Consider the following 13,582-nt stretch of genomic DNA (forward strand, 5'->3'; position numbering starts at 1 on the left):
GTCAGCATTTGTTGTTGATCAAGGGCAGGATGTGCTTCTAAATTGCCACCAGATGGCAGCATACCCCACACCATGATCACCGCTGCATGCTCTCCCTCTTTATATCTTGGCAGAGCTGGCTAGCCAAGGTAGGAGAAATTTGTCCTTCTGCAACAAAACAGGAATAACTATTGCCACTATCCGAAATCAGACCAAGCTATAATGTGGTGCCTCAAACAGGCAAGGGGTGGGCCATTCATGACTTCAGCATGTGAAACTGTTCTCGGTTATTAGTGCAACCGGTTGAGACCATAATAAAGGACGGAAATCAAGTTCTCTCCTGCCTCTTCAAAAGGAGATATGTGGGAATGGAAGAATACCAGGTTGTAGCAGCCCTTTGCTACCATACCCGTTATAGATTGGCCGCATTTGTGAAGAAGCGCAGGACTATGGATCAGTTTCTCTTTATCGATCAGAAGAACAGGGCACGATTTCTGTTAATAAACAAAAATAGGCTTACCAAGAATATTTGTAGATCAGGGTTGAAATGAGGGGTCCTTGGTGCTCTCTGAGCTTAGTTTTCTTGGGGGTGTTTCATTACCCAAACTAGGTAATATTGCTCATGATGTTATCTAGTTTGCGTAATGAAACACCCCAGTGGTGAAATCCAATTTTTTTTTTACTACTGGTTCTGCGGGCGTGGCTTGGTGGGCTTGGTGTGGCTTGGTGGACGTGGCAGGGGAAGGATACTGCAAAATCTCCATTCCCACCCCACTCTGGGGCCAGCCACAGGTGGTATTTGCTGGTTCTCCAAACCACTCAAAATTTCCGCTACTGGTTCTCCAGAACCTGTCAGAACCTGCTGGAAACACCCGCAAGAACACCAAACTCAGAGAGCACCAAGGACTCCTCAAAAATAGGCTTAATTTTATTTTTTTTTAACTTGCATACCAATGCAGGGGGTATACAAATAGTGAAGGCAAAGGTGACTGCATCTTGGAGGCTGCCAGCACAGGGGCTCTGGATTTCGACCTAGCCCCCCCTGTCCTTTTGCCTTAAATCTTGCAACAACAAATACACACACATAGTTGGGGGGGGGGGCTTGATAGCAGCAGCAGCAGGCAAGTAGCATGGAGGGAGAGAAGGAAGGAAGAGAAACTGCTGCTTCCCCCACAGCCAGCTGTCGCATCAATCGGCTATACGAGCACTGTAGCCTCATCTTATCAGCTCTTTTCGGGAAGACCTGGTCAAGAAACACAGACACTGTGAACTAATGGAACTCTACTGTATTATTATTATTATTATTACAGGGTATGTTAATCAAATATTGAAAACCTGAAGGAGATTCTCTTTTTCCCTTTTATATTAGCCTGGTGCAGCTATCTTGATTTCTTTCTTCCTGCCTGCATCCCCAATCTGGGCCAAGTTGATGTTTACAAAGTGGCCCTTGGATTTCTTCTTCAAAGCTATCTTCAAACTCCTCTGTACCTCTCCTCAGTCAGGAACAGGAGACTGAGAAGCCAGGTCAAGGGTGGGGGGTGGAGGGGGGAAGATAGCTATGGGGCTCAGACTTGCTACTATAGCCATAGCAGATAAACAGGGGCTGTAGGAACCCTGCCCCCTTCTCCTGCCCCTACTCAATGGTAGCAGTTGGGGCGAGAGGCCTGAGGCCTCTCACCCATTGGACAGTCAGTCTGAGACAGTGGTGAGTTGCTCCCGGTTCGGTCCGGTTCTATAGAACCGGTAGCAAAACCGGCGGGAGGCTCCACCCACCCGCCCCCACGTCATCAAGGGTGATACACGTGTTCCCATTGCGAACCGGTAGTAAAGGTAAGTAGAACCCACCCCTGGTCTGAGAGGTTTACTTTGGAGCCCAGCACAGCTCTGCCATCGTGTCTGCATCAAAAGGCATATGCACATGAAATAATAAAGGGGGTGCATTTATCTTCACTGTACTAGATTCGTGAAATCAAAACTTGTTAGGGGTGTAGCTCGTGATACAATCACGGGTGAAATTCTGGATTCAAATACAAATAAAAACTGTTTCAGTGCCAGATCCTTTATTAGCAATTCCCTCACACCCCATCGTAACAGCCTGTAATAAATATTTTTTTTTACTATGAATAGTAATAATTGAATTGATCCACTGTGAAGCGATATACAGTATGCGTAAGTTTAAGTGCTATTGCTATTGCTATTATTTAGGCCAATTTGGCCCTCAAACTGAATCTTATCAGATGTGATTTCAGCGTCTGGTTATGGTAAGGGCTCACCCAAAACAACCTGGAAGAAGTGAACAGATGTTTGCACATTCTTATTTCTGGGGGGAAAAAAATCAAAACTATTCTTATCCTTTAGGAAAAAAGAATCGACTATACCCTTCATATTAAGAAAATTGGATATCATTAGGACAGTGATGAAATCCAATTTTTTTCCCTACCGGTTCTGTGGGCGTAGCTTGGTGGGCGTGGCAAGGGAAGGATACTGCAAAATCTCCATTCCCACCCCACTCTGGGGCCAGCCAGAGGTGATATTTGCCGGGTATCCAAACTGCTCAAAATTTCTGCTACCGCTTCTCCAGAACCTGTTAGAACCTGCTGGATTTCACCCCTGCATTAGGACTATAATCCTAGTTAACAGTGGGAGGCAATAAACCCCAAAAGAACAATCAAAACATATTAATTATTGTGTCCTCCATGCAGGATCCCATTATAGGGTACAGGAAATGTCTACTTTAGCACAAACAATGAAGCTAAAGTTTATTTATTTGAGGCACATAATGAAGATACAAGTGTCTTTGAAGAAGACCCAATGCTTGGAAAATGTCCCGAGATCATATGATCCCTTTTGTGACTTTCTGACAAGCAAAATCAATGGGGGAAGCCAGATTCACTTAACAACTGTGTCACTAAGTTAACAACTGCAGTGATTCACGTAACAACTGTGGCAAGAAAGGTAATAAAATGGGGGAAAATTCACTCAACAACTGTCTTACTTAGCAACAAAATTTTGGGCTCAATTAAGCTCATAAGTGAACTACTTGTAAGATATATTTAATTTTTTTAAAATTCCCAAGTTTTTTATTTTATATTTGTTAGATGTAAATGCCTTATTCTCTAATGTGTAAATAGTGTATATAAGAACATCAAGGGTTAATTCATTCTTTGATTCCTAATGTATTCATGACTCATCACTCATTCTCATGACTCCACCCCCTTGTGTATATAAGGAGCTACCCTCCACAGTTTCCCTGCTTCTATCTGTGAATATTCAGTGAATATAGAATGCCTTTATGTAAATAAAAAGAGTTGTATTTGAACTCTTAATTCTCTAATGATTTATTGAGTCCGATCCAGAAAAACATCGCAACAATCTGGTAGCAGAGGATGGTTTGATTGACTCAATAAGAACTTAAACATGTCTAAAAGAGATAGGCCCAACACCAGGGCATACAGCAAAGAGATGGAAGAAGATCAAGAAATAATAGATGAACAAAAAGAAAAGGAATTGAAAAGCAGTCCTCTCGGGTCTGAGATATTAAAACTGCTAAGACTCAAAGCAAAAATCAAAAACGTCATAAAAAGCGAAGGAATGACAAAAGGAAAAGAAATTCACGCAAATGAAAATAAGGACTCGAAAACGGTGAGCGATTTACCTACAAATAAAATTACAACGAAAGAGAGAAACACTGATCCCGCGCAAAATTTTGAATGGCAGCCATCTTGTTCTCAACAGAATTCCAAGATGAGCGAAACTGAACCAATCAAAGGACAAAATTCAAAATCTCTGGCGCGAAAAGATCCTCTCGATGCTGAAAACAAAAAAGAAAGACTTTATAACTCAGAAGAATCAGACACGGAAATTGAAGAAACACCAACAGAGATACAAATAGAATCAGCAATAAAAACACTCCTTAATATATTTGGGCCAAAACTAAAAATCACCAGGGAATCGCCGAAGAAGCAAGCGAACGAACCGATGCCTCGGGACCTGCACGCCTACACCCCAACTTCAAGAGCGACGACACCAGAGCCCAGAGAACCTTGCCGATTCCGCCCTACACCAAGGACAGAAGCAAGCGACATAGCTCACAAGAGAAAGAAAAGAACAGCCGTCGTCACCAGGACCCCAAAGACCGAGCCAGAAACCGACTCATCCGAAGAGGAGACGAGCGAGCAAGCGGCGGTGGAGAGAACCTTCCACGACGGAGACAAAGAAAGAATGAGCAACGCGCATGCGCGAAGTCAAGAAAACAACCCGGGAAGATTCGAACTCATGAGGGAACCACACAGACTCGTTGCTGACATCCCTACACCATTCTGCAATTTTCTGCATTTGCAAGACCACGAACTGCCTCAGGTTGTAAGTAACGGCCAAAGTAATATAGGAAACTTGCCTAGTGACTTCCCAAAGTTAAGGGTTGATGGTATTAATCTACAAGAATGGTATCAGCAGCTTCAGGTTATTTTCATGAAAGAGAACTTATTATTTTTTATCACTAATCCTCCAAGAAGACCTTGGACTTTAAAAATAGATAGATTACACCATAGAGCCTTTTTTCTAATAATAGCCAGTATATCTCCTGCAATGTATTATAGCATCAAATCAAATCTGACTGTTTCAGAAATTATTCAATGTATGTTTAATTTGTTCCACAGCGACAGTGTAGCCACTACAACAAGAATGTCCAAAGAATTCTTTTCATCTAGAGTAAAACCAGGGGTTTCTATAAGTGAGCATTTAATATGTTTAAACAAAATAAGGGCTGAACTGCATTTAAGGGGAGAAGTTATTTCAGACCAAACAATGAAAAGTGTTATTATTAACTCACTTGACTCATCATGGGACAATTTCATGTCACATCTTGATACCATTAACTTAGGATATTTATCCATAGAAAGTCTATCCAACAAATTGATAGCTGAAGACAATTCGAGAAAAAATCGATCTAACAATCACACAGAACATAGACCTGTTAGGAAAATAGCTTTCCAAGAAAAATATAATGAAACATATAGATGCCATAATTGTGGGTCCAAAGAACATAATAGAAGAGATTGCCCCAGATTTTCAAAAGAAAGGCACAGACCAGAATACATGGACAGACACAATCATAGACAGCCTTCTATAGAAAGGCATAGATATAGGAGTCCACCAAATTATAGAGAAAATAGAGGGGGCAGAGAAAGCTCAAGAGATAAAAAATCTGGTTCACTGAATGGACTAAATAAACATGACAATACAAAACCCCAGCAAAATGAAAATAATAATTGGCTCATCGATTCTGGAGCTACAAACCATACCACTAACAATAAAGATATATTGTCTTCTTTTACAGAAGATAAGTTTGTAATAAAAGTAGCCAATCAAGAAAAGGTTCAAGTACTAGGCAGAGGGAATGTAATTTTATCTGGTTTAGGAAAAATAGAGGGGGTATTGTTAATACCCGAAATACCTCATAACATATTGAGTGCCATAAAACTAAGTAGGGACTCTGGTATTAATATAACTTTCTCAAAGGGAGAAGCAATCCTAGAGAAAAACAAAAGTAAAATAGGTACTGTGATAATTAAAGGGGGCTTGCCCTACCTCATAACAAAAGAAGAATGGCTACATAATATTGATTCAAATGTTGAAGAATGTATAGAAATAGATGATGAAAATATTAGCAATAGTGACGATGATGATTGTATAATATCACATGATCAGAATGATGCACCCAACATAAAAAAACCAAAGATAGGTAAACCAATCCATGATGAGTGTGCTCACATCTTACATAGGAAGTTAGGCCATGCCAGCTTTCCTGTAGTACAAAAAATGACTGAACACGCAGAAGGTGTCAAAATAAAAAATTGTGAAAACTATTTGGAATGCTCAGTATGTAAGTCTACAAAACTAAAAACTAGCCCCAGACCAAAAAAATCTGCCAGATCAACTAACAAAATTTTTGACTTAGTACACATGGACCTAGTAGGACCACTTACTCCATCAATCACATATAGAAAACGTTATTTTCTAACAATAGTGGATGATTATAGCCGTTATGGTTTTGTTTACACATTGAAACATAAAGATGAGACTTTTCAAAAATTTAAGGAATTTTATAAACGCATAGAGACACAACATAATATTAGAATAAAGCAAATTATGACAGATAGAGGATGTGAATTCATGTCTAAAGAATTCTCTCAATGGCTAAAGGATAGAGGAATGCTACATTACACTTCCAGTCCATTTTCTGCGTTCCAGAACGGAATTGCAGAAAGGAAAAATTCCACACTACAAACTATGATTAGATGTACATTAGAGGATGCTGGCTTAAGTAAACAATTTTGGTCAGAGGCATTACACTATTCAAATTATACACAAAATAGGACCTGGTCCAGTATTATAAATAAAACACCATACGAAGTGATGTATAATAGAAAACCAAAATTGGCACATATGCATATTTTTGGAGTCACTGCAGACGTACACATACCCAAACAATTGAGAAGAAAGGGAGAAAATGTATCCAGAAGACTTAGATTCATGGGATATGAAACTGGTACAAAAGGATATAGATTCATTGATGGCAATAATAAATTTATAGTTTCCAGAACAGCCGTGTTCCATGAACAGGCCAACTGGTCTAAATTACATTTAAATGAAATATTCCCAAATAAACACATAGAAACAAAATATCATAAGGAAGGAACTGTAGATAAACAAAATATTAACAAACATGAAAACAAGACCAAAACCTGGACAAATAGCCAGTACAAAATAAAAACTGATACACTAACAAAAAAGGAGGCAAGATATATGCATGACAACAATAGTAAACCAGAAAGAACAATTAGGAACAACAGGAACAAGATGCCAGATAAATATAAAGATTACGTAATGAATGTAAATAGTGAACCAATAACACCTAATACGTACGAGGAAGTACTGAAACTTCCTCGCGAAGAAAAAGAGAAATGGGAACTAGCCATGAAAAAGGAAATGGAAAGTTTGAAAGGATTAAATGTGTTTACTCCCACAACTGCACCTAAGGACAAAACTATTATTGGTACCAGGTGGATATATAAAATTAAAAATTTGGAAGGAGGCAATAACCTGTACAAAGCTAGATTAGTTGCCCAAGGTTACGCACAAAAATATCCAGAGGACTATACAGACACATATTCCCCTACTGTGAGGACAGAGAGTGTCAAAACAGCTTTGGTGGTAGCATCAGCACTTAACCTTGATGTATTTCAATATGATATACAGACTGCGTACCTACACGCAGAGTTAGATAAAGAAATCTATGTAAGGGCCCCTCACAGCCAATACACAAATAAAAATGAAACTTGGTTGTTAAACAAAAGCTTATATGGATTGAAACAATCCGGTAAAAGATGGTATGATTGTTTGGTAAAGGTGCTCAAGACTATGGATTTTAACACCACATCTGCTGATAATTGTTTTTTTGTCAAAAAGAATGATGACTGTATTGAGTTTGTATTGATTTATGTAGACGATATTTTATATATTGGAAAACATAAAGGAAGAAGAGAAATTTTTGTGAACAAGCTGAATGAACATTTTTCACTAAAATCTTTAGGTAAAGTAAATAAGTATCTTGGTGTACAGATCAGTAAAACAAAAAAAGGGTTCCAGCTTACTCAAAAGGATAAAATTGTAGAACTTCTAAACAAATGTAATTTGAACAATGCTAAAACATGTGATACCCCCATGCAAACTGACTTTCTCAGAAATACTGATGAATCATCTCCTGAATTTAAGGATAACACATTTTATAGATCAATCATAGGTTCACTTCTTTATATATCTAATTGGACTAGGCCAGATATAGCCTTACCACTTAATTTACTGTCCAGATATGTCAGTAAACCAACAATGTACCATTGGGAAGCTGTCAAAAGGATTTTGAGGTACCTGAAAGGCACTTTAGATTTTTGCCTTATATTAGAACCAAATGGCAACAAGGAACCAAGACTCATATGTTATGCAGATGCGGATTGGGCAGGAGACACATCTTGCAGAAAAAGTACATCAGGTTATATTTTCTTTTTAAATGATTGTCCAATTTATTGGTACACCGGCAAACAAGAACTGGTAGCTACTTCAACTACAGAAGCAGAATATGTCTGTTTATCCAAATCTGCAAATAACCTTGTGTGGTTTAATGACTTAATTTCAGAGGTTTGGAAGAAACCTATTTTACCTTTTATCATAAATGAGGATAACAAAGCAGCCATTGAAATCTCCAGATCTGATGCTATTGGACAAAGGTCCAGACATATAGATATAAAGTTTAAACATGTAAGACAATTATCTCAAGACGGTTTTATAAAAGCTGTGCATTGTGATACTTCGGAACAGATAGCTGACATTTTAACAAAGCCTTTACCATTCAAACAACATAAATATTTAACTTCCAAATTGCATGTATTGTATTGTCCCGAATCTGAATGTAATTGGTGTTGTGTAAATAATCGGCATTTAGAGGGGGATTTGTTAGATGTAAATGCCTTATTCTCTAATGTGTAAATAGTGTATATAAGAACATCAAGGGTTAATTCATTCTTTGATTCCTAATGTATTCATGACTCATCACTCATTCTCATGACTCCACCCCCTTGTGTATATAAGGAGCTACCCTCCACAGTTTCCCTGCTTCTATCTGTGAATATTCAGTGAATATAGAATGCCTTTATGTAAATAAAAAGAGTTGTATTTGAACTCTTAATTCTCTAATGATTTATTGAGTCCGATCCAGAAAAACATCGCAACAATATTATTTATACATATCAATGCATGAATAGTGTGATACCTGGGTATCATACATTTTGATACAAACAGACATAATATTACTACTCATAGTTATTACATTTCATTTTCATTGTTTCTTATTATTACATATATCTTGTTATATTAATATATCCATAATATTATTCCCCTCTTATTTCTATCTCTATTTTAACTTTTTTTCCATGTCACCATAATATTCAAAGACGTTTCTTTTCTATCTTCCATCTTTCACCTGCTTTGTTATTCATATTTCCCTTATTTAGCTCTTCACATCTATTTATATTAAAGTTTCATCCTTGTAAGGTATATTTAATGTTAGCCTTGGGTAAGTACAGAATCTGGGAAACTATGAGAGGAATTCGTACCCTCAGTTGTAGTGCATAAATTCAGGCCCAGTCTCTTTGAAGGGTTTGCAATGCTCACTCCCCCTATTTCTTGCCACCTGGACTAAGTTATTATTTACAAGATAAAGCTGCCAACTAAATTGCCTTCTCTTTGATTGTTTAGGTCTACTTTCCAACCTTTTTCTTTTCCAGCTTCTCCACAATCTCTCACACCCATCTGCCTAAGAATTATCCACTCTGGACTTGCTGCCTTATTTCTCTGCTATTTTCTAGTTATTTAATTGAGCAGCTAAAACAATGTTTTTCAAACTTGGTAACTTTAAGATATGTGGATGACAACTCCCAGAATTCCCCAGCCTTAAGTTTGAATAACACTAAGTTAAAAGATGATAGGGAGAACTGTTTTTTTCTGCTGATTAACTGAGTAAGGTTTGCAGGAGATTTCAATCATTCTTTGCCAGTTGTATTGCTCAGCTGAATAGCAGAAACAACTAAAAGGTAAACGGCACATGGCCCTGGATTTTCCTTTCTCTGCTACTTCCCTTTCCCGGTGACCTTGTCTCTTGAGATTCTAAGGTTGGGTTCAAACATCATGCTGCCCAGTCTCACTCTTTGTAAAGCATAGTATATAAGGTTACTGTATTGTTTGGACCCAGAAATTGTGCTTTATTCTAAAAAGTATGGCTAAACAAACCACGATTTTGCAGTTGCACCATATGTAAACTATGTGTGTCTACTTCTGAATGGAATGGAATAGAATAACTTTATTTGGCCAAGTGTGATTAGAGACCCAAGGAATTTGTCTCCAGTGCAGAAGCAGTCAGTATATATGGTAAAACAACAGAATAATCATAAGAAAGATACCAATAAGGGATAGAATATGATGCGGGAATGATTCAAATTCAGTCCCATACTTAGAATCTTACTTTAAGTTGTTTTACTAATAGTTTAATACAGAAAGGTTTGGCATTCTGAGCCTTCCAAGAATAAGGAAGAAAGGGGTTCGTCCTTTCTATTCTTCAAAGGACACTCCTGCATTCATCCATGGACTTTCTAAATTAAGAATCTATTTTACAGAGAATAGAGAGAAAATATCAAATTGGATTTAATTCCTGTTTTCTACATAGATATAGTTGCAATGTATGGCTGTGAAAGTTGGATGATAAGAAAGGCTGAGGGCCAAAGAATTAAGGCCTTTGAACTATGGTGCTGGAGAAGAGTCCTGTGAGTCCCTTGGACTACAAGGCGATCAAACTGGTCAGTCCTAGAGGAGATCAACCCTGACTGCTCTTTAGAAGGCCAGATCCTGAAGATGAAACTCAAATACTTTGGCCACCTAATGAGAAGGAAGGACTCACTGGAGAAGAGCCTAATGCTGGGAAAGATTGAGGGCAAAAGAAGAAAGGGACGGCAGAGAATGAGGTGGCTGGATGGAGTCACTGAAGCAGTAGGTGTGAGCTTAAATGGACTCCAGGGGATGGTAGAGGACAGGAAGGCCTGGAGGAACATTGTCCATGGGGTTGTGATGGGTCAGACACGACTTAGCAACTAACAACAAGGACTTTTTTTTACTGATTGTGCCACATAGATAAATTTTCTCCATGTGTTTTAATATAATAGAACATTTACACGCACATGTGCACACACACACACCACATTTTTATCCAAATAGCCAACAATAAGAATAAAGTGATATAGGCAATGATAGTTTACACTCTTTCTTCCAGCTTGCACTGAAACTTTCATTATACAGTGGTTTCCTCCTTCTGTTACGCAGCACACATTTACCTTTCTCTAAAATGCTAGACATGATTTCTCTTCTACATAAACCACAATTGCTTTTGGCATGAAGAGCAGGTTCCAGTTTACAGCCAACCAATTGCGGGAGCCAAGAATTCTCATCAAACTACAGCTCCCAACATTCTTTGGAAGAGACCTTGGCAATTAAATGATTGCAAAGGCAAACCTACTAGACATCATCTCCTGTAATTCTCAGCCAAGGTCTTTGGCCATGCAGGCTGGGAATTGTGGAATTCCATAAGTGTTTACCTGGGAAAAGTGCAGAGCATCTCATCAGGATCTCCCACAGTACCAGTGCCAGGGAATAGACATCCGCTTGCCTCAGTGCAGAGCCCACATCCTGCAGATTCAGGTTCTCATCCAAAATTTCAGGAGCTACGTAGCGTTGAGCTCCTGCCTAGAGAAAATACCAATGAAAGATGCAGGCAGCTTATGTATGATGCCTACTTGGAGCAAGAACTGGTTGTGCCCAAATTTTATATACAGTAGGTATATAAACAGTACAATATGAGAAAGAGCCATGGTTAGAATGCAGTATTGCAGGCTAATTCTGCCAACTGTCAGCAGTTCGATCCTGACCGGCTCAAGGTTGACTCAGCTTTTCATCCTTCAAGGTCGGTAAAATGAGGATCCAGATTATTGGGGGCAATATGCTGACTCTGTAAACCGTTTAGAGAGGGCTGAAAAGCACCGTGAAATGGTATGTAAGTGTAACGTGCTATTGATAAGTGCTATATGGAACTACCAGGATGCTGTCAGATCTCAAACACAATGCTGGAATCCGACATACTGATTCTGCATCTCTACTGGAATAAATATTATAGGGTAATCTCTTGTTGTTACTATTGTCTGAACTGTGCCCTGATGATTGTTCTCATTTTATGAGTTTTGATATTAGATGTCTGGGGCTTGAAGTTCAATGTAAATAAACGAATTTTAAAAGAGCTATTGATCACATTTCAACAATATGCATTTCTTTGGAACTTTCTATGTCAACTATGGTACCTTGTGCACGATGGCTTCTGCAGGATCTTTTCTTGAATGCTCGTGTCGCAGAGGGAGGGTCATAGCAAAGCCAAAATCAGTTATGACGCAAGTCCTGTCTTCCCGCACCAGCACATTCTGGCTACTGAGGTCACGATGGGCCACCCCAGGTTTATGCAGGCCTGGCATCATGGGAAAAAACCAAGTTTCAACAAAGTTGTCATCTTAACCACATATGACCTTATTAAACCATGAACAGGACAGTGAGAGTGGACAAAGGAAGACTGGATTCACACATCACACCATTGTTTGTTTAAACATGGCTTGTTGAATCATGAGAAGAAACTGCATGGTAAGGAAAGTTTGGTTAAAATCCATAATGCCTAGTATCACTTAGTAATAACTCAAACCAGATTATGACATTGTGTAATATGTCAGGTGAACTAAGCTAAAAGGAGCCTAGATAGGTTAACTGAAGAATAGATATTTCCCATTCATAAAGTTTAAGCCCAGATATTTCCAGTTAAAAGACATCAGGCAGAATAGTTTCTTTCTGCTTCGAACCCTAGAAAGCTGCTGGCAGTCAAATAACAGCCAGCGTGGCAAGTCTTTGGCACTATAAATATCACTGAATCTCAGTTCTCATTAACTCTGATTGTTTGCTCTGGTTGTATAGAACATCTGCATGATACCAAAGTAGTAAATTTTGACTAGGCTCAATAAAAAGTACAAAAGAGATATTTTGCTGTCTAATCATGTACCACATCTCAGTCACTGAAACTGATGTGGCAGGCACCTTCACAACTGACATTAACATTAGCCCTGGCATTATTTTATTTTAAATATTGATAGACTCCCGTTTGTGTTATTTATGAAAGTGGCCACTTCAAAATGCAACAATGGTCACTAAACAAAGTCAGAAAGGATCTCTGGATGCAATGCCAAAATGGGATTCATTCATGTCTGGCTGTAGAGCAGCTCAATTAAAAAACAAACAAACATCGAGAACCAAATAGACTTGACTGTGGCTTTCACCCCGACTTCTGAATCACATCTCTTGGATAACTGTTAGATTCCTCCCTTTATCCAAGAAGAAAACACATTTTCTCATTTAAACTTTTCCCAGGTTAATTTCAAAGTAGAGGAGGCTCTATGTAGAGTACCATATATCATGGTTAAAATGCAGGTTATTATTCAGAGAAACACCTATGACAAAGCCTCTCCCTCTCTTACAGTTCAGGTAGTCCTCAAATTACAATAATTCATTTAGTGATGGTTCGAACTTACAACGGCACTGAAAAAAGTGACTTATGACCGTTTTTCACACTTATGACTGTTGGGGATGGTCACATGGTCAAAATGTAGATGCTTGGCAACTGACTCACATTTATGATGATTGCAATGTCCCGGGATCATGTGATCACCTTTTGTAACCTTCTGACGAGCAAAGTCAAATGGGAAAACCAGATTCACTTAACAACCGTGTTCCTAATTTAACAACTGTAGTGATTCACTTAACAACTGTGGCAAGAAAGGTTGTAAAATGCAACAAAACTCACTTTTGTTAACTGTCTCACTTAACAATATAAATTTTGGGCTCAATTGTGATCATAAATCGAGGACTAACTGTACTTAAAAAATGCTAAAGTTTTGAAAGAGATTGGTTTTTT

At 38.5% G+C, this 13,582-nt stretch overlaps 1 protein-coding gene across 1 annotated transcript in view; it reads right to left on the reverse strand.

Annotated features, from left to right (window-relative positions):
* The window catches only part of AMHR2 (anti-Mullerian hormone receptor type 2), a 50,873-nt gene that overhangs the window by 12,576 nt on the left and 24,715 nt on the right, over positions 1-13,582 (reverse strand). The window contains exons 7-8 of the mRNA XM_034412170.3: positions 11,934-12,094; positions 11,178-11,325 (exon numbers count right to left, since the gene is read on the reverse strand). Of these exons, the coding sequence (XP_034268061.2) occupies positions 11,178-11,325; positions 11,934-12,094 (309 nt within the window). The remainder of the gene's footprint in view (positions 1-11,177; positions 11,326-11,933; positions 12,095-13,582) is intronic.

This window comes from Pantherophis guttatus, chromosome 2, assembly GCF_059756535.1.
Source record: "Pantherophis guttatus breed Tessera chromosome 2, ASM5975653v1, whole genome shotgun sequence".
NCBI classification, from domain to species: Eukaryota; Metazoa; Chordata; class Lepidosauria; order Squamata; family Colubridae; genus Pantherophis; species Pantherophis guttatus.